This window comes from Patagioenas fasciata, chromosome 5 (genome assembly GCF_037038585.1).
Source record: "Patagioenas fasciata isolate bPatFas1 chromosome 5, bPatFas1.hap1, whole genome shotgun sequence".
Lineage (NCBI taxonomy): Eukaryota > Metazoa > Chordata > Aves > Columbiformes > Columbidae > Patagioenas > Patagioenas fasciata.
The window spans coordinates 23,614,396-23,637,148 of record NC_092524.1 but is presented as its reverse complement, the minus strand read 5'-3'; the positions used below and the strand labels follow the sequence as shown (position 1 = coordinate 23,637,148).

Here is a 22,753-nt window from a genome sequence, read left to right as displayed (position 1 = left end):
CTGAATATGGATTGATGTATAGTTCCGCTTGTTTGATACCTCCAGAAAAGCCAAAAACAAACACATGAAGAAAGAGCACGATACAAAAACTAAAGAGACAAAGAAACCAAAAAGCAAACAAACAACAGCAACATGTGAGAAAGAGCCCCTGATGGTTTACAAGAAAGAAGGCAATAAAAAAACCAAACCAAAACATAACAAAAAACCAAAACAAACAAAACAAAACCAAAAACAACTGAGGGAAGCACAAATTTTACTTAATTTCTTTACAAACAAACAAACAAAAGTAAACTGCTTGAAGAGTTTTTCCAACAAGAGAAAGTAGAGAATACGGTGAGGGTGAAACAATCAATGAAGGAGCACAGGAATAGGTTCAGTATATTTTCTTTACTCCATATTTGCACTAGGCTTTCTGGAAAGACTGACCATAGGTACAAATATGAAAGACAGAGACTGAAATCAGTCCTGTACCTTCCTGGGAAATTCATTATTTGAAGGTTAACTCATTTCACAGTGGTTTTCCATGTTGCTTGGCTTTCACCTCAGATGGGCCATATAGTTTGCAAAGGCATCATGTTGCGATCTCTCTCCTATATGCAAGCTCACAATACCACTTCTTCATGTTTCCTCAGGCACCTCCAGCCAGTGCTCCTTTACATATGGAATCTTGAATTACGTCCACCTTGGCCAGGAAGGTACTCTCTGGATATTTTCTTGCAATTATCAGTCATGACTAGAATCTGATCTCATGTGGTTGCCAACAAATCATTGACTCTCTGGGATTTATATATCAAGAGGTGATGGAAAAGGCAGTCTGAAAAACAAAGGAGAGACCAGCAGTGGCTTCTGCAAACACCCTGTGATTCAATCACGCTTTTGTTGCAAGTTCAATGGGAAGAGCAAGAATTTGGGCTCAGAAATGTAAACCTTGGCAGCTGATTCACCACAAAACTGACTGTAAGAGCAGAAGCTTACCACTGTCTCAGTCTTAATTATACGAGCTGGCTCCCACACAATAGAAATTACAAGACTGTGGCCAAGTGATCCTTTCACAAAACAAAATTGAAAAAAAAAAAAGAAGTGGGAACATGACTTAAGTCTCTAACAATGACCTCCACTCCATTTGCAAGCCAGGCTCTACTCACTGCTTTGGTCCTCTCATACCTGCTGTAGCCACCCTGCTGTCTGAGACCATCTCCGAAGAACCTCTCTGTCTAACCGATCACCAACATACCTGTTCTAATCTGGTCAGACAAATTTGGTGTTAATAGCAAGCAGAAACAGCAGAAAAAATTCAGCCTGGAATTTGTTAGCTTTTGAGCAGAACATATAACTTTCTCATCTGCCTTTTCCTGGTTGATCTCAGTCATTCAGTTATTAAACAAAGATATAACTTCCCCCACTGCATTGCTTTCCTGAAGTCACATGATCCTTGTTTTCTTTTTCTAGAGTGTGAAAAAAGAACATTAAATTTGACAGCAAGTTAGTTACTGTAAGGACACTCTCCCATACAATATTCCTATATCTACAGGTTCTTACAAGCATCAGTGCTGAATACCTTGCAGAGCTTCTTTTAACTGCACATAATCATCCCGTTCCCTCAAGCTAAGTCCAGACCACCCCCTTGCAAACCAGTCAGCAAGGCTCCAGCCACCAGGGACTTCAAAGTTAATTGACGCAACAGTTCAAGTTTTATTTCAGAAAACCTTTCTCAAAGAAAACTCTCAGCTCTAGAACTTGTTCCGTAGAAGGACAGTCCTAAGTCTTCTCCTATAGAGGGTAAATCATGAGCACCATTCACTAGGGAAAAACCTGTCTCAAAAAGTGTAAAAGCATTTTCCTGGACACCCATAAGTAAAATGAGGTTGTTGTTTGTTAGCTATTCAGCATGTAGGAGGCAAAGGGAAATGATGACCTAAGAATAAACAGTTGAACAAATGGAACAAGCTAGTTTTTAATTCCCACAGGTTTTAGTGCACCAGATCCTCAAAACTACTTCCACTTAAGAACTAGTTGGTAATCACTGCATTTACTGTGGTGCAATAATGCTACTAGAATAAACAAAGTCTTGAAACCTCTTCTTTGAAGCCTCAGAGAATCTAATTTCAGCACCAATGCCCAGACCCCACAATGACTGGTGGGTGCTCTTCAGGTGACAGATAATATTCAGAAATTATTCAGGATATTTATTTTCTTCCAAATTACTTTATAATCTTTCATAAAGCATTCATATTTTAGAAGTTTGGTATTCTTAATCTGCAAAATAGACATCAGGTGTATGACAGAGATTAACACAAAATGCCCAAGGTCACTTACCATGCCAATAGGAGGAAGCATCAGGCAGCTCTAGCTGCTGCCATGTCTGTGTTCAGGACACACGAATGGGCACTCCCATTGTCCCAGCCTTCCGCTGTGTTAGTGGAAACACTACTAAACTAATATGGCAGAGGTATGAACGGAACTTCTGCTCCTAATGCTTCCCACTTACCTCCCTCAACAGCCAATACCTACTTTGACATCTGAACTGAATTTGAATAGAGATACTAAAAGCACTTTATTGCACTGTACCCTCTGCGCTCCTCCCCCTGCTTGTTCTCCAGGTTATACTGCTTGCATATATTCTATATTACAAATAGAAAATTCATTATTTACCTTCTAATTCCCATTGCATGTTGATGTTTAGGTAACTGAAAACCATATAATTGCTTTATATTTTTAACATCCCTCATAAATATGGATTTTTAACACAATCCTTTATAGCAAATTAGCATAGAACAATCTGGTAATCTGAGATGGGAGCATGAGCTAGCTGGGCAAGTTAGGGAACATCATACAGACTAACTGGTGTGATGTCTCTCACCACATCACAGTTTTCAGCAGGCAGAAGAAAATCAGCTGCCGTACCCAGTTTTCCAAGGAAGCTTGATCAGATTGTGATGCAAGTTCTAATGCAAGAGCAGCAAAGAAAGGAAAGCTAGAATTCAATACCCTCGTCCTTCACAGATTTACAGGTACTGAAGTGCTTGGCTGAGGATCAATCTCAGCTTAATCTAAAGCCTAGCAAGAAACTTTATTTTTTGTGGTAATACTCTTGCTTACCAAGTTTCACCTGCTAGTTTTAGATCACTCACTATATAAAATACCTTCCTCTGGAACCCTGGCTGACAGTTCTCTTGGGTTTTAAAAATCATGCTGAAACAATTTGTGTTCCACACTGAACACTGAATGCTGGTATGGCAAATTGTGACCTGCAATAGCGAAACAAATGACATTTGTTTCAGTTGCAGAAAGTTAACCCTCCCTGTGACCTGGCTGGGACCAGTGTTTGGAAAGACAGGGCATGAAGACATTAGTGAGGTCTGGCAGACACACTGTAATGTTAATACCAGCTCAGTTGTGAGGTATACCCCCCAAATTCAGTTTCAGTTTTCCATACCCTTATTTCTCCTGTAAGATGATATAAAATCATATTTTCTGTAAGGCAAAATAAAATCATAGCTATGCCAGCACAGTAAAACCACTTAGAGAAAAAACAGAATTACTCTAAGCAAGGATTTCTCAAAAAAATGAACACAAACTGTCCAGACCTATCAAGGTCACACATACAGGAGGTCGCCTACATTTCTGAGGGTAACCCAGCATTTCTAGCTGCTCTCCTTCCTGTGAGTCAAGTGCATTGTATCAGCACAACTTCTAGCTACAAAGACATCTGGCTGACCTGGAGCTGTTGCATTTATTCTTGTTGAGTAGATGTCAGTAAAACTTTTCAACAGATCTTGGTAACCCTGTGCCAGGGGACTGTCTCCACTGAAAACATGCTGCTTTAGATCGATTACATAATTGATTATTTATTAAACCGCTACAACATCCGAATAGAGAAATAGTCATCTTGGCTTTGTTTGTGGCTTTACATTTGAGTAAGAACATATATACAAGCTTTGACAGAGCTCACATCACAAATTATTCCCAGATATAACTGAAGTTGTGAAAAGATACAGATTTTAAGTGTGTGCAAAACTAGTTTCAGAAAAGATAGAGTTGCAGTCTGATGTTTTAGAAGCCACATCTTTCAACTTTACTGATAGCAGCTGCAGGGAAAAACAAAACAAAACAAAATAAAAACCTTGCCCAAAATCTGACACACAAGATGCTGGGATTTGCTTCTCCCACTCACACAGGTCTGAGCAGCAAAACTGGTCTTCCATTGAATTCCACTGCTGCACAAAAAGAACAACTCACCTCCTAAAGCGCAAGAAAGGAAAACTCTTGCGCTCTCTGTCCACACCCCTGTGCAAGCTGCTGAATGTAGCAGCAAGCTTTCTCAATCCTTCTTAGTACTTAACCCAGGAAAGCTTTGCTGTGGCTCCCCCCGACACATTTGCTATAACTACCATTTTCCAACAAAAACCAGGTTGTGTCAGTACTGAAACTATACTAACAAAAATTAAAGTTTCATTTTAAATACAAATTCTATAGCCTTTTTCTACATAACTACAGAAAAAGCACTTGGTGACCTTACCTGGAACTGATTTGGTTTTAAAGCAAGTCAATGATTCCCTCCATTGACAGTAAAAAGACTGGGGGCTGGCACCAGAGCCTTCTGCACAATTAAATGACACTGACATCTATGAAAAGTTAATGCAGTTCGGCAGTCAGGACATGGCATGACATGCCAAGACATATGGTATATTTCAAACACCTACAGCTGTTAAAAACTTGTGGAAAATGGTTTTGAAAGTAATTGATTTTTATTAATGAGAGCTCAAGAGAGAATTTAATTAGCCTCAAGAATCATGGGGAAAAATAATGTACTTTATTTTAAACTTGTCTTTGTCTAGCATGACATTTTATAACCTGTTCTTGAAGTTTTGAAGCACAGGCAAAGAAACTGGATATGCCTGTCATCAGCTTTTTCTGGAACTGTTAATTAGGCATAAATGCTACAAAGTGAAGGTAAAAATATCTGGACACTATAGTTAAGACCTCATATCTTCATTTCTGCACAGGTGAGAAAAAGAACATGCCATTTACAGTCTTCATTTCCCAGCTCCCCTCATCAGCCACTGGCTGAAAGTAGCTGACACATGGTTACTATGTACAGGTACTGTTTTTGTAACAAGCTAGAGAAGTGCAATTTCAATCCCAGTAACCAAAAATGAAAAAAATAATGGAATTACAGCAAGAGTCCAGTAAAGCACTCCTGTAAGAATGGCACTTCTATCATGGGAGTAAACTGTGCCTTAAGGGAAGGCTACCATCAGCATCCTGAAATATGTCTGCCTACAGAACGGGCATAATACGAACTGGAGACAGAAAGTCAGTTCCCTGTCCTTACTATAATATCTTCAAGTAATTGCTTTGCTTTCAGGACAAGGTGATTGTTGCTAAGTCCTCCTTTTCTTCCCTGTTGACAAAATACAGTGAGCCTGCAGTGATACAACACCTTGATTAAGATTTGACCTCAGTCATAAAACTGATTTTTACACTAGCCAAGTCATCATCTGCTGATAACTGCTTTGAGCACTAAGCCATCAAAGCTGGGCTGAACAGGAGATCAGGTGAAGCGGCTGAACACAAACACCCTTTTAAGTAAGTTCATTGTCCATTTGAAATCTGAAGTAATTGCTTGTCTATTGCCACGTTATAGTTCCTCTTAATAGAACAGCTGCTCTCCCAATAGTGGTAGACTAACATTTTGGCAACATGTCTGTTATTATTCTGCCAAAACGCTAGGCCAAAGTACTTGCAGGAGCAACATGCTGATCCACAAGAAAGTACCTGTGCCTGTTCTGCAATAAAACCCTAGCATCTTCACAAGCTGAGGGAGCTGCAAGACGTAGTGACTCAAATCCACTTGCACCAGCTGCTTGGACCTCTCCTTGAGATCCTCACATCTATTTTACAGTAGTATAATTGCAAAGCCTCAATGCTTGGTGAAGTAAGAGTTCCTCTCTCAGTCCCATTCAAAAGTTACCATGCTTCTGAATGAGTCTGGGACCACCTACAATAATGCCTCTGTTATTATCTCCTGTTGGAAGGAAGTGACCAACAATCAATTTTACTGCTGCCCAGGAGGCAGCAGGGACTATGAAGTCCATTCAGATAACGGTTGAAGTAAGTGCACAGGTGAACTTAGTGGTCATCTGAAATATCATACCAGCTAATATGAACATCTGCCTACTGCAGCTCACCTTACATTTTAGCCTCCATACAGATGGAGCGATTTTTTTCTTGACAAGAAACCTCTCAAATGAATAATTTTATGAGGAGAGAAAAAGGGAAAGAAGAGGAAGCCTGGACTGAATTAGGGCATGAAGGAACAGAGGAAAGAAGAAACTCACAGCTGACAAAAACATTTCCATGTAGCAAGTGTTATAAAACATGGATATTAGAGAGCTAAATATGCTCAGGCAAAGCCTTCATTTAATAAAGCATTCAGTGACGTTTTATTTGTATCCTTTCTTAAGTTTATGCTTCTATTTTGTCTGCATCTGAGTATTAAATTTCTGCTGTAGACTGAATCTGGGCTAAGCTGATGCACAGTAATTGCAAGTTCAGCTTCAGTTTATAGACTGAGTCAATAAAGAGTCAATAAAAGGAAATGTATGCAGCCAGGATCAGAATACAAAGCTTTGGGATGTCTAAGTGGTACCACAACATTTGGGAATTTCAGAATTTCAATTTGCCATATGTAGAGGGCTGGTTACAAACTCCATACAGAATGGAATGCTCTGGGAGCTATTTGTGTTTCATAAATGATGTTATGTGGTATTTCATTGAAATTTAGAGTATGCCTGGCCCAGTTCTACAACCCACTTTATATTGCAACTCCATTGTGTAAACACCAACAACGAACCAGCATTCAACATTACAGCCAGTCCCATCCAACCTCATCTCACCTTCACCTAAATCCACAGAAATTATCATTACAGAATTTATATTATCACTTAAAAAATAATTTTAATAAGTCAACCTTTTGAACTGTTTTCCACTTGCTTGACACAGGGTCAGATTTTTCAATTTTTAATATGCTGCCAATTTTTATACAGGCAACTGACAACTGTGCATGCTTCTAAATCTGTTTTATTTCAGGATATTGAGGTATATAAAAATTCTAATGCAAATTCAATGAGAAAATATGCACAATTAAAAAAGGAGTTATTCACATGTGCAATAGTGGGCATTAGCAAATACATTGTAGAAACACAGGGCATGAATTGACTTTAGGACACTTGCAAAACATTTGGTTTATAACTTGACCATAACGGTACTGCTTACTAATAACTGCAGACCTAGAATTGTAGGAACGCTACTGAAGCCAAGAGCACCTCTCTACAGCACTAATCAGAGTGAATATAGACTTGCAGCAACAAAACTTCCTTTCCTAGACAATGGGGTTAAAGCTAATAAAGGTATTTAGTAAACTCGGAATGAAAAAAAAGGCCATGAAAGTAAAAGGAGTTTGAATGAAAATGTCCGGTATGCTTTTGTTAGTGTTAAAGCTGTCTATAGTAGAAGTACAAAATAGATGAGAAACTAAAGGAAGAAGTACTGTGAAGAATAAAAATTAAGAGAATAAATTAAATACACTCCTAGAGCTGAACAAATTTACATGGTTGTTGAAAAATATTAAGAAAGAGAAATTTGCTTCCAATTGAGTGAATGCCTGTTGCGGAGCAGGAAAATCCCACCCAGCAACAGGCAGGCTTGAGGGGCACACCCAAAGCAGCTGCTGTGAAGGTTTAGCACTGTAGCTAATCTGAGGCACAGGGAGAGATCTTACAGTAACAGAAAAACATGTATGTGGGAGAGGAACTTTCCTGGATTAAAATCCATTAAGTGTAGAATAGAAGCAGAAATTTCCAGTTGCTGCAAGTGTTAAAACTAGAGTAATACCTTAGGGAGAGCAATTCACCTATGCGCCTTGTGTGGATAATCCAAGTAGATATATCCTCCAGCCAATCCCAAAACTCAGGCACACACTTTGATGATTACATCACATTCCACACTACGGGAAACATCTGGCCCTACTACTTCAATGCTGGAAACTAAAGATGACCAAAGTATAGCTGGGGTGGGATTAAAGGAACAGCTCTGAAGTTTACCATGGCAGCTACCAGAGCTACAAATAATTACTGTCAGGAATTAGAGAGGAACTATTTGACTTGCTGCCAAATTGTCACGGTTTAAGTTTTTAAACTGACACTTCCCCCACGACATGCAAGCCTTTGTAAGACGTGCAACACTCAGCTACAAGTGGTAAGGAAAAAGGAAGATGGGAATTTGTTCTCAAAAATCTGACCTTCCTCCCATTTTCACAACTAAATCCTGGGGCCTCTGTCTCCCTCCTCTCAAACGAACCCAGCCCTACTTATGACTAAAATTAATCTTTCTAAACCCATGCTTTCAGGCTCATTTGAAATTGCAGCATGCTAGCAAGCCTATTATTCATCAAGGTCAGCACATTTTTAAGTGTTTTGTGTCAAAGCTGGGTCAATACATTTTTCAGTAGGGGGTCACATTCCTGTTTTCCTAGCCTGCAGAGTGACCCCTCTTTATTTTAATGCATGGAGGAGTATCTGACATAAACCAAACCCCTATGGTACTGGAGCTTTCCAATAATGACAGCAGGATAAAGGAGGCCTTTGAAGTTCAGAGAGGAATAGGAAGAGGTGTCAATTTAAAACACTTGTCAGTACACCCAAGAGCAGGAGGAGAGCAAAGTACCAATTAATAATTCACACTTCTATTCCACATGTTATCATAGTATCTCAAAACAGCTTGCAAATATTTATTAAGTCTCATGACATAACCCTGAAGCAGGCAAGCACGGATGAAGCTCTACTGCTACCAGCCAGGATGTCAATCTGAGAGCAATTTGTTTAGCTGATCTATGTCCCCTCTTCCCCATCTGTTAAACATTGATGACACTATCATACAGTGGTTTAGAAGCTTAGTGATTTATAAATCAACACATTTTAGATAGAAAAATAGCATATGAGGGCAATCTCATATGCCTCTCATGTCAAGACTACACTCAGTTACACTGAATCTATGTTATCACATTCCACATGATAACATAGCTAGTGGGAAGAAAACCCTCTATCTTAATTTTACAGAATCATAGAATAATTTTGGTTGGAAGAAACCCTTAAGATCAAGTCCAACCATAAGATTTGCTTTGCTCTGTCTGTAAGTACCCAGAGAGTGGTAGTCAATGGCACAATGTCTGGATGGACACCGGTGACAAGTGGTGTCCCTCAGGGGTCTGTACTGGGACTGGTATTATTTAATATCTTCATCAATTATATCGACAGTGAGATTGAGTACATTCTCAGCAAGTGTGTGGATGCCATCAAACTCTGCTGTGCTGTTGACATGCCTCAGGGACACACCATCCAGTGGGACCTGGACAAAAGAGAAGTGGGCCCATGTGAACATCATCAGGTTCAACAAGGCCAAGTGCAAGGCCCTGCACCTGGGTGGGGGCAACCTCCTGTAACCACACAGGCTGGGGTGTGAAGGGACTGAGAGCAACCCTGTGGGGTACTGGTAGGTGGAAGATTGGACACAAGCTGGCAATGTGTGCTTGCGGCCCAGAAGGCCAATCATGTCTTGGGCTGCATCAAAAGAAGTGTGGCCGGCAGGTTGAGGGAGGTGATTCTGCCCATCTATTCTGCTCTGGTGAGACCCCACCTGGAGTACTGTGTCCAGCTCTGGAGCCCTCAGCACAGGAAAGACATGGACCTGTTGCAGAGGGTCCAGAGGAGGCCACCAAGATGATCAGAAGGATGGAACACCTCTCCTATGAGGACAGGCTGAGAGAGTTGGGGTTGTTCAGCCTGGAGAAGAGAAAGCTTCAGAGACACCTTACTGACCTTATTGTGACCTTTCAGTACTTACTAGGGGCCTATAAGAAAGAGGGGGACAGACTTTTTAGCAGGGGCTGTTGCGATAGGATAAGGGGTGATGGTTTTAAACTAAAAGAAGGGAGATGCACGCTAGACATCAGGAAGGAATTTTTTACAATGAGGGTGGTAAAACACTGGCACAGGTTGCCCAGAGAGGTAGTAGATGCCCCATCCCTGGAAACGTTCAAAGTTGGGCTAGATGGTGCTCTGAGCAACCAGATGTCGTTGAAGATGTCCCTGCTCATTGCAGGGGGGTTGGACTAGATGGCCTCTGAAGGTCCCTTCCAACCCCAGCTGTTCTATGATTCTATGACCAGGATTCTTGGGTACTGTGTTAAAAAGAAACTCATTCTAATTACAGTAATTAGAGCTGCTGTAGAAAGAACTGTGAGAAATAAAAGACTGTCCAGGGTAGCCTCTAATTCTAAGTAGTCAGTGTGTTTGGAAGCCAGGACAGACATACCCATAGCTGTGAACTCCGAAGTGGACTGTCATTTGCATTCACATGGGAAGTTGAGGATATTATGCGGTTTAGTTGTCATTTTGAAAGACAGGTGCACAAGCTCCACTTACAGATGGTGAAATGGCAATGTAGGGAGGTTCTGAGTTGCCAATGGGCAAAGGCAATCACACTCCCCACAACCAGCATTTCATTTTGAGAACTCCTCATTTCCACCCCTGTACTTGGACTCCTTTCTTAAATAAAAAAAGCCCACAAACCATTGCTGCTCTGGTCCTAATATGAAAGCGAGTTCCTTCTTCCTTGTTTGGGGCTCTTTCATGCATAGAATAAGAGAGAATTTCTTTGCTTAACCCTCCCACTCATCTGACTTTTGTGCAAGGACCAAAGATAAAAGTAATGGCTTCATGAAATACTGCTCTTTTCTTCTCCTGAGACTGACAGTCACTTCCAAAAGCAGAGTATCATGACAACAAACAACCTGGAGTGAATCCAGCCAATTAACCTGTAGAGGAAGCAGTCATCCCAACCTTGGAAAATAACACTGCTACTTTAAACTTCAGAAGCAAATAAAAATATAATTAAAAAAAAAGAAACCCAACAAGAAACCTTACCACTCGCATTGATCTTATTAGGCTGCCTTAGGCTTGCAGTGAAAAACAATTCAGCCCTTAGCACACAGGCAGCGGAACTGATGCAGCAGCAATACACACACGCTAGTCCCTCACCCTTTCTTCACCTTCCCCACACCCCTCTCCCCAAGACAGGAGGTAGGGGAGGCCAGAATCCCTCTCCCAGGCTCTGATCTGAGCAGAGCTATGTTCCCAGACTGTGATGTAGCCCAGCAAGCATGTTAGTTACCAGGATGATTATTGAAACTAAATACCAAGGATACACTTATTGAGAATAAATCCACATCTTCAGCACATAAGGCAGCTGTGGAGGGCGGAAGATATCTGCTCTGTGTGATTTCACCCCACACACCTGGCCTGCATTCTTAATTGCTAGTGCCCAAGGAAGCTGAGTGTAGTATCAATTAAAAGATATGAGGGGTGGACTGATATGAAGGTTATCATGGCCAGGCCCTGCTAACAAAGCACAGGTACAATAACCAGATGGTATAGCTGCTGTCAGTTTTGAAAATAAGGTATAGCTACTGTCAATTAAAAAGGATAAATATGCACTTCCATCCCAAATGCTTGTTACTGAGCCAGAAATTTGTCTGATGGATTAACTTTGCTCATTATAATCTCATTATAATACCAAAACATACCTCCATCTCAAAGGGTACCCACCTCTGGCCTAATTTCAAGCATGCGTAGTAAGGTTTTTACCTTAAAAATCAAAATGAGAATTTCTAAACCAATCAATAACAAAGGTATGTATGACTAGAGTCCCTCAAGTTCCACCTAAATGTGGAATAGTATAAAATAACCTAACAACACAGGAAGTGGTGGGGCGGGGGAAGACACCATCACTGAGAAGTCAAGGGAACAGCATAATAGGACTTTTGGGATCAGCTGATGGGTTGAGCCTGTCTTGCCTGCCCTCAGGAGGACACTCTTGGGCAAGATTTGTGCACTAAGTTATTATACCAAGTTTAGACTTCAAGCTTGTACACATTAATAGCGCTATATAGTCATCTTAGAGTTTATATATGTATGGTACCAATACTTATTTCTTCCAACTAACATCTTGTTCCAACTGAAGCGTATTTTTGCAACTAAAGCATGTTTTTGCAGATAGTGTGTTTATTAACAGCATCTAAAAGAACTTGCACCTGTTGCTTTAATAAACCTCATTATGTGTGGATCTAGTGGTGAGAATTTCTCATTGAATGCGCCCAGACCTATAGTATATATTATGCTATTCATGCATCTGTGCAGCGCGTATATTATACTATTCGTGAATCTCTGCAGTGTTAAGATTCAATGATCATGATTGGCCTGCACTATTTGTAAATCTTACTTGTGCGAATTCAACACTAATGCGCCCAGGCCTATAGTATATATTATACTATTTGTGCATCTGTGTGCCAGACTGGCCATTGAGCATGATTAGGACTTATAGAGCCAACTTCAGGTTATCCGCATCACTCAGGAGTTCAACCTAGCCACCTTGCACAGGGCTTAACTTCTGCTGAATTAATTATCTTAATGCAACAGACCCCTTCAGTCCTTATATACAAAGCCAAAGGAAAGAGCTCATGGATTAGGAATGGCACAGAAGAGATCATCATGTACCATTGCTATAAACCCTATCTTGTTGGCACTGCTGTTGCGTGTTTTCCTTCTTCCTCTGTGAGCTGTCAAGAATATTTAGCACCATGTTAAACTCCCAGTAGTAACTCAGACATGAAAATGTTTAGCAGCTGATGCCCTATACAGATAATTTATTAACCTCAAGTCATTTCTACATAATTCATGTTTTATAAAATACTATGGTATTAAGTTACAGAATACAAACCTGAGGAGCACTAGACGTAGACTTACAGCATAAGTTAAAAAGAAAAAAAGTCAGAGATTGTATTTTGAGATTCTCACAAGACTCAATACACAACAATTTTCAAACAAAAAATTTTCTTCCCTGTCCTCATCCTAAATACAAAACCAAGGAAGGGTAGGAATAAATTATTTCACAGTAGACTTGTCATGCAGTGAAACATGCATTTTGGAAAGTAACTGAACAATGAGGATCTAAAGTTTCAAGCCTACACAGATTTACTCATCTGGTAAACAGGCAGACCACTGAATTACTTCAAACTGAAGCTTTATTATTGATCCCCCTGGGTCCAATCCATAAATCATAAAGGTCACTAAATGGATTCCCAGCAACGTCAGCGAGCACTGGATCAAAGATTATAAGCACTTCCGCAAAGTACATTTTTATTAATCTGAAAAAAATACCAGTCTTCTGAGCACTGGCAATGAAATGTATGCGCACGTACCGTACATGTTTCATACTCATTATCTGCAGAATTAAGAAACCACAGCTCTAACTGATACACAGCAAGCCAACACAATCATATTTTTTCTACTGAGCCAGTTCCATGTTAATTTGAGTTGGTATAATATTGCAGAATAGAATAAAAACCCTGTGCCTACCTTGAGGGCTTTCGCAGCTTTCTTCATCACTGTTGTCTTGACAGTTATTTTGACTGTCACACACAAAGCTTTTATCAATGCAAAGACCATTTTTACAGTGGAATCGAGCAGTAGAGCAAAGCAAGGGATTTGCCGCTGCAAATAGAGGAAGTGAGATCTTTAATTAGAAATTCTTTTATGCAGACAGACAGTGAAATAGTCATTAAAAGCAATCAATGATAAAAGATCACAACTCAACAGTTGGTCAATTTGCTGAATATGTGGGAGTAACCTGGCAACTAAACCAACCTTGACTCTCTAAACAAAGAGTGCTCAAATTTCTAATTCATGCAAGATTCGTTACAATTAGCAGACATTTAGTCCACCCATTGTTGTGATAAGCCTTCTGTTCACTTTCACAAGAGCCCCTATCACAATGACTGTTCAGTGCTCAGCATTTGCTCACACTGAAGACATATGGAGGGTAGCACTGCCTACCATAAACACTGGCTGTTGCTTTCCATTGTGACAAACTCAGTTTAGCTCAAGTTTCATAAGCAAACAACCCTGGCTGAGAACTGCCAGGCAGTGGTTTATTTACCTCTGCTTCTGTCTTTTTCTATATTCCCCATTCTCCTCACTATTTTGAATTGATACAAAAGCAATGTTGACATTTATCAACTTCTCTGTGTTTGAATTTCAACTCCTTTTTACAGGTAATATGCACAGTATAGTAGCACCCAGAAGGTCCTTTGACATAAGTCCCAGTGTTCCATACAGAGCAAAAGAGAATAGTATTTAAGTAGATTCATTTAGATAGTCTTCTCACCCATGCCAAACCCAGCTGTAATTATGCTATAAGATGCTATGTCCAGTTTAATTTAAAGCTTCCTGCAGCATAGTTTTCACCACTTCTAGCAAATTACATCACTGCTTCAATTCATCTCACTATCAAGGAGGTTTCCCTGATATTCGTCACAGTTTTCTCTTTTCTAATTTCATCCTTCTACTCTTAGCTACAGCCCAGCATACGTAACGACATAATCCTTCTCTGAACAGTGTTTGCACCCTTCATACACAGTATATAGCCTCATCTTCCAACACAGTCATCACTTAGCTGAGATGTGCATGATTTGGCAGGTTTTAATATCTCCTCATAAATCAGTCTCTCTGTCCCTTAATAATTTTTGGCACTCTTCTCTCAACTCCTGCCAGTTTTTGGTAATGAAGTGACTGAAATGGAAAGCAACTTTCCCACTTAAAAAAGCCGTCTAGATGCATTATCTGCTTCAAAACGATTCTCTGCCACACTAACAAAGGGGATTACAGTTCCTAAATAAGAACTGGCTTCCTATTTTTTATTCCTTAAAGCAAAAGCTGCTTTAAAGGGTCTTAGAAAAACCACAAACAACAATAAAAACCTACAAAACACAACCACACACACACAAACAAGAACTTTAAAGCCTGCCATGCGTATAACCTGCAGTATATAGGACAAACACTGAATTCCCCCAGCTCCCCAAAAACACATTGATCATGAACATGCTAAGTATCCTTTGGTCTGAAACTACTGCACACTTGCATAGCACATTGATTTTCCAGGTCACTTTAGGGCGTACTGTGTTGTTCCTCTACATATGCTAGACACTCGTGCGTGGTAGAACATACCAAGTGCACCCTTAAATGGCATAGAGAAACAGGGAGATCCAGCAGCATGTGATCAGCTGTAAGGTCCCATCACAGCTACACACTACAAGCTCATGGGAAACTATGTCATACATAATCAATTCCATGAGCTGGTGCATTTTCAGTTGAGACTTGTCACTTGTCAGTCCATCACCTCAAGGATATTCAACGTGCTTTCGTCAAAAGTTCTTTCTAACCTACTTGTTTAAGCATAAGCCAAAGTTATTTTCTTAACCTTCAGTCTTGTTTCTCTAGCTTCACTTGCCACACAGAGCTGTTATCTCCCTGCCACAGTCCTCCTAGAGCCCAAACCAGATTCTTTATGCCAACAACAGATGGCACCTTAAGAGATGTGGGGGAAAACACAAGAATGAGAAAGGCAGGTCCTCCAGCAAGCAGACAGTGATAGATCACTGTAAAGATCACCCCTTTTGTTATCTTTGAAAGCTAGTGTCTGTTGTCCTCCTCCTGATCTTTACATTTCATTAAAAGGAAAAATGCAGCATGCTTCAACAAAAGAATGAGCAAGTATTTGCCACAAGCTTCCATCTACAGACCCATGCTTTTAGCAGCTCCTGACAATAGCAACAGACCTGCTGGATTGAATATCACCTTTCCTTACTGCTATGATATATACCCGTTAGACTTAGAGATACAAACGGATCTATGCAGCCACACACAGGGAGTTTAGCCCAAGTTTAGTAGTACTTCAGATGATCTCTCTGCTGAGACTTCCTTGCCCAACAGCAGCTCAAGCTAGTGCATTGGCATGCATGCCTGACTTTGAGAACCGCCTTCTCCTTCCAAGAACCTGTTTCATTAAATAACGCTTTGTATGCTTTTTTTTTTTTGGTGACCATGTATAAACAGACAAACCTAAATGTGCTGATGAACAAATAGGTCATTCTTCAGTGACAAGAAACAGGCAAATAAAAATTAAACAATTGTAAGTCATACTTAATATTTGCCCAATTTGTTACGTTTGAGTACAGAGAACCCGTAACCAAAGCAAACATACAGCTTAAATCTCATTTCAAAGTTCCAAAGGGGCTTGAAGTATCATACAGGCATTATATACAAAACAAGACTGAGCTGGACCTTGAAAAAAAAGAAAGATGTCATTTACAAAGTGAAAAGCACAAGGATTATCCTGGTCATAAAAGACAGGGAGAATATTTGACTCAGAAAGTAAAGGTCAGTGAATGCTTCCTTCCTAAGCAGTGTTAATCAGCTGAAAGAAAAAGAAGTGGCAGCACTCGAAGGCAGGCTCGCACTTACTGCAGTTTTCTTCATCACTGCCGTCAGGACAGTCCTCAAAGCCGTTGCACTGGAAGCGGCCAATGATGCAGTGGATCCCACTAGCGCAGGGGAAGAAGGTGGCACCGCACTTGGACTTGGCTTTTGCTAGGAAAAGATATAGACAGAAGAGGGGAAAGATGAGGGAAACAATTTACAAAGGTTAGAGATACTTCTGTAGCAGGACAGGTTAGGGTACCCTGGGCAGTGATGGTGACACTGATGTTAGGGGCCTTCCAAACTCCCTATGGCCTGCTTTCAACTGCTTTATGTTTTTTGTAAGATTTCACTTGCTTGGGATGAAATATTTGCAATTTGTATGATTTCCAGAATGATTGAAACATTGAAACTTAAAACAAGTCAAATGACCTCTCAAAACAAATTTAAATTTCTCAACACTTTGGAGTACAAGTTTGTAAATTTGTAGGTACTCCTAACTTTCTCTTAAAGACTCACATGAATTTGACCAACTTAGAAGCACTGGAGGAAAAATACTAAAATAGAGGGTCATACTTCACAGAAAACAAAAGCAACTATTTCTTCTTTGCATGGAAGTCTGTTGTAAATGTCACTGCCTCAGGCATAAGTCCAGGAGACAGACACCTAAGCAGGTCCTCAGGAGGCAGACAACAACCCTCAGAGCCAAAAGTCTAGCTGGACTAGTCATAGCCCCCCAAACCTGGAGCTATATGTCACATTGAGTCCACAAACACTAAACAATAGCAGCAGTGTAAATTTTGCACACCACCAAGCTTCTCCTGCTTACTCAGAGGAGCCAAACAGTGAAGAGCCCAAGGTAAACAGAGATAATGAACATGGCAGCAAGTTCACAGAATTTGAGATCTGGAGGCAAACTTGGGCAAATACAAGTATTCAAAGAGTAAGGATCATCTGGAGAAGGAAAGGAGGAATGCAGAGATATCAAGCGAATCAGTATCTTTGTGAGAATAAGAAACACAAGAGACCTTTATTAAAGTATTTTTCAGGCTTCAGAAATCAAGGTCAAAAAAGAAAATGCTATAATTAACACTGCCTTTATTCAGCACAATTTATATAAAATTGGGTGCAAAAGGAACATGAGTTACATGAATCACATCTCTTGCTGTTCATCATCCATTATACAGTTCTTCAGGACAGAAACTACATCTATTTCATAGTACCAGCACAGCTATTCATATAACACTAAATACTAACAATAGCATTAAAATGTGTTTAACAAATGATTACAGAATCTCACTATGATCTCAGGTACTTCACATTTTTTACTTCACTGCACAGCAACCCTTCATGGCAAGAAAAGAACACTGCCCTCAGCTATAATGATGCAAATGCTTCCACCACGATGCCCAAGGCAAGCCCAAGTTAAGTCTTGTGGTATCACTAGCCTAGAACAAAGCAACTCCCAAAGTAAAAAAAAAAATAATGAGACATGTGGTTAGATTTTCTTCTCCCTTTTGCTTTTTCAAATTAGCACATGACACAATGGACCACATCACAGGACACTGAACTCTTCAGAAAAAGTCCACTCTAAAGCAAAGCCAGTCACTGCAGGAAGAGTATGCTGGTAACTGCAGGAAGGTGCGTATGGTGCAATGTGAATACACAGTAATACCATGCACAGACCACTGATGGGAGAACACCAGAAAAAAGCCAGCTCCATAACCTGTAGGCCTTTTGAGTAAATGTTTCCTACTCCTACACCAAATCTACAACACACATGTGCAACTCCTAGGTTTTGAGATGTGACAGATCTTGAGATCACAGCAACAGGCAGTCTTTTTACGCATCCATATGGCACATCAATATGCCAACCTGAGCAGTTTTATAAGGCCAGGACAAGGTCAGGGACAAGCAGAGTCCAGACAAAAAAAAAAAAAAGGTATATCCAATAGGGACAAACTTTCAGCAGTAATTTGGAAGGAATCCTCACTTCCAGGGTTAAAACCTAAGTGCAGCTGTAGCAAAGCCTTCTTCCATCATTCAGCAGAGTACATATAAACTATCTTAAACCACAGCTACAGTGATTTAGTATCCTCTGATAGCAAATTCTTGCAGTTCCTCTCTTACATTTTTTCTTTATTACACCAGTAGCTTTCAGCTAGAATTATGAAGTGTAAAATAGGATGTATCACTGAACTTTACATATTCCACTGCCACTTTTTCTGAAGAGTATCCAAGGTCCAGCTGGGGAAAAAACTTGAACCATTACTTTGTAGTAAAATAGGGAATAAAGTACCCTGAAGTAGATGCTGTGTTTAACACCACTGACAATGGAAAACCCTCAGTCAAGATATCCAAGCCCCTGCGATTCTTCACACAACTTCAAAGAGCAACTTATGTGTCAGAGTTTTGAGGCAGACTGATCTCAGCTAAATAATTCGGTAACCAGAGGTCTGAGGCAGTCTTTAAACAAAAGCAGCAAAAAACACACTTCAACAGATTCCTAGACCACCACTGAAGCCAGCAGTCTGTATTAGCATTTGACCAATATTCACCACACTAACTAGCTAGCCAAGCTGCTGCTGGAAGTGTGTGGTAATAACACACATATATGAAATGATGCCCAGTGCCTTCACATGTTGTTTTTCTTTTTCTGAAAGCTAGCACCTTTTTGAAAGTACACAGTCCATTTACATTCCTCAGTCCAAATTGACAGTATCTGGACAGCTTCCTTTTTTAGAGTTGTATTTTGACCCAGAACAGTTCCAAGAGGAGGAGAGGCAGAAGAAATAAGAAAAGTGAGAAGCAATTGTAGTTTTGCCCCTATTAACGTTTACTGCATCCCATTTCTTCAAGCAGCTTTACTTCAGACATTTGTGGTCTGATTTGAGACTCTACAATTTTGTGGCAAATCACATTCAGATATGCTCTCTGACATCTCTGAAAATCCTGCCAAATCAAGGCTTCAAAGTTATTTACTTCTAAAATTTCTAATATGGGCCATCTCTTACAACCTTACTCTTTCAGACATACTGAGATTCACTAACACCTGAGCCTCTGGCCCTCTGAAGAGCAGAAGTCATGTGCCTGCCCTTTCCTGATCAGAGCTACAGTGGCAAACGCTGCAGAAGCTCTGTTTCAGGTACAACAGACACACATCACAGCAACCTCAGTTGTCCTGGCCTCTAAGGCAAGAATGCCCAAAGCACATCTGGTGCTTTACCTATAGCTACTGCAGTAAAGCTATAAGCAATATTTAATATTTGACTACATCTGGAGGAAAAAGGTGCTAGAATGACCAGGAACAAAGCCAAGCTTCTGGAAAAAAATGCACTCTTTCTTCTATTCAGAGCATCCTGACACCTCATCAAAAAGAGGGGGAAAACATTCAGGACAAGGATTTAGTGAAAGTACTACTTAGATAATTATATAATGTTTAGTTCAACATTTTCTCACCAGATCTTTTCTATCTCCTCCTCCTCTTGAAACAGCAGCCAGCGAACAAGAAAATTCTGTTTTAGAATAACTGTTTATCGAAAGAACACATACTAGTAACCACAGACCATAAACAAACAAGAAACTAAACACCTTCGGCATCTCTAAGTTTCCCTTTTACAGCCCACTAATTTTTTTTTTTTTTTAATTCTGAGGGAAATAAAGACAAATCCTGAATGCAGTTCTCCATATTTGCAACAGACATGGTAATATACACACACACAAAAAAATCCTAATTCAAACTTTACATTAGATGCCCCGAAAAGATAAAAGAGTATTTCAAATGCCCTAGTGATTCCCTAGTCACACAGCTAGATGTTCATTAGACACAAGTCTCACGCTCAAACAGAACACAGTTTTCCAAGTTCCAATTCCAGATGCAAAATGCATTTATCATATGCTGTGCATAAATGTAGGAAAAATGAGAAACCAGTAATGGCTTAGTCCAAGCCATGTCTCCTGACTCCAGAAAACTCCACTGGGGAATTTCTGCTTTATTTTCAATTTGACATCCTTTTGTCCTCTGGCACAGTTCTCTGAGGTTTTCAAGCAAGTGTTGTTCGGCCATTGCTCATACAGTTCCAATGGAAAGCGCAGTCATTTCTTCCTGAGCAGAAACACACCTTCCTATTCTGCAATGATCTCTGGAGACACCCTTAACATGAAGGGGCTATGAATTTTCTTCAGGTTTTTGGCACACTCACAAGTAACAGATACTTATACCAAGATCATGACTGCCTGTAGTAGGTTCAAGTCACCTGTTGCACTATTCACAGTACTCCTCTGCAATTCCTATGCCCATTACATGGCTGTTACAAAAAAAGGTTTTTCTTCTCCTTTGCTCATTCTGTCTTCTTACTGCACAGGTCTCAAGTTTTCAGGCAGATATGTATGTGAAAAGCTTTACATTTATTTAACAGCAGCTACCTATTTGGTTCCTTAAGTGACTTCAGCCTTGACAAGCTTTCAAAGGACAGCATTATCTTTCCAATCTATATAATCCTGTTACACTTGGCTGAAATGGGTTCAGGGTAACCAAAATTACCAGGATATCATGAAATGACAAAAGGGAAGTGAAAAAGGACAGAGACGTGTGGATCATCTGACCTAATGTGTTATGTGCCTTTGTGTTATAACCAGCTAAAGAAAAGGGAGAAGTTGGCTGTTGTTAAAGGAACTGGCAAGTCTTCCTGAGCCCAGGGCTCCCGAACCTAAGAAACTGAGAGACCACATGTTGGAGGGGAAGAGGAAAGGACTGAGGGACACATGAAATACAGCAAGAAATCACACCGCAACTTACAAAACTGCATCTGAAGAAAGGCTAGACAAATACCAGATACAGTCTGGATCCAATTGCAGAAATACAGCAAGTACAAAAACCACCCCAAATAAACCAACATTCAACCAATTTGTCAACCTATGGCAGAAAAGGTTCATTCTAGTTCTGTTCTATTATTACCTATTCATGGCAGAAGCAATCCAGGACTAAAACATTAACATGAACCTGTATTTAAATGACACAAAAGGGAATTGTCATGATTTTTAGAAAGAGGTATCGGTGAACCACCATGCACTGAAGGAGCCTCCTCTGACTTCATTAGCCATAGGAAGAAATTGCTCTTCAATGAAATATTCTTCTCATCTCTTAAAATTCAAACCGGAAGCAAGTGGTGAAGATAGTGGTAGAAAACTGCTGGCCACAGTATAAGCTTGCCAAACGTTGCCCCCAGGCTGGTTTGCTTAAGTTCAAGAAAACTATTTTGGCAGTAGTACCTGTGAGTGTGTGAAGTCACTCCTTATGCTATGCAGAAACCAATCCTGCCACCCCCTTCTTTTAAGGTTCTAAAAAAATAGCAGCTTCCCATCAGGATGAGTTGTACATTCTATGGAAGATGTGACAGTTATAAGGCGCAGCTCTACAGCATTAACAAGAAAACATTTTGCTATCTTTAGGGCAGCATGTGTGAAACAGCACTATTTTTCAAAATGTGTAATCCATGTTATTATTTCTCAGCAGAGATGAAAAACAGCAGGGGGGAAAAATTAGATTTGACACGTACTACGTCAAACCTTATACTGTATATGGATACCCCCTTGTATAAAAGGCTTGTGAAGCATGGGAACAGGCTGCTCAGGGAAGTGGTGGAGTCACCATCCATGGAGGTGTTTAAAAGGCATATAGATGATGTTCTTAGCGACATGGTTTAGTGCTAGATTTAGTTTATGGTTGGACTCGATGATCCTGAGGGTCTCTTCCAACCAAAATGATTCTATAAGCAATTCTGATACTCTTGACTTGGCTACAAGGACTTAAAACTGGACTAGAAGGTTACAGCAGATCTTCTGTGACAGGCAGGTGATTTTTCTTTCTATAGATAGGGCAGCAAAGACATGAAATATTTTCTATAATTATTAGTAAGCAAAGTATAGTTGTGGAGTACAGATATAAGGAATATAGCCAGGACAAGACAGCATGGCCCTCCTTCTAGAAAAAAGGCAATTTCATATGTAACTGTAAGCAGATACTAACCTACTGTTCAGATATCACAGTAAAACTTTAGAGCTGTGCCCCACAATAATGACACAATGCTTAAAGAGGAGACATTATACATTCATAACAGGTTGAGTTTCTCTTAGAAAAGCCAGTATGCAGTATTGCTAATTAAACTCTAGAGAAGAAATGTTCTGACTGAATCATTACTGTCGACCCAGCTAGTCCGCACCTCCAGCATTTCACACCTAGTTACACAAGGCACAGCTTATTGCATGCAACAGATGCAACGACAGCACACAACAGGGACCCCACATAATGTGGGCACTACGGTAAGCACATTTCCTTCTTTTAACTCTACAAATACTTATAGTTTGAAATATTTCTCATT

At 40.1% G+C, this 22,753-nt stretch overlaps 1 protein-coding gene across 6 annotated transcripts in view; it reads right to left on the bottom strand.

The window, feature by feature from the left end:
* The window catches only part of LDLRAD3 (low density lipoprotein receptor class A domain containing 3), a 112,191-nt gene that overhangs the window by 35,831 nt on the left and 53,607 nt on the right, over positions 1 to 22,753 (bottom strand). For all 6 annotated transcript variants that reach the window (XR_011739320.1, XM_065839510.2, XM_071809093.1 and 3 more), the window contains exons 3-4: positions 16,419 to 16,544; positions 13,476 to 13,610 (exon numbers count right to left, since the gene is read on the bottom strand). Coding sequence is in view for 5 of the 6 variants with exons in the window: in XM_065839510.2 (XP_065695582.1) it covers positions 13,476 to 13,610; positions 16,419 to 16,544 (261 nt within the window). In the remaining variant the exon portion in view is untranslated. The remainder of the gene's footprint in view (positions 1 to 13,475; positions 13,611 to 16,418; positions 16,545 to 22,753) is intronic.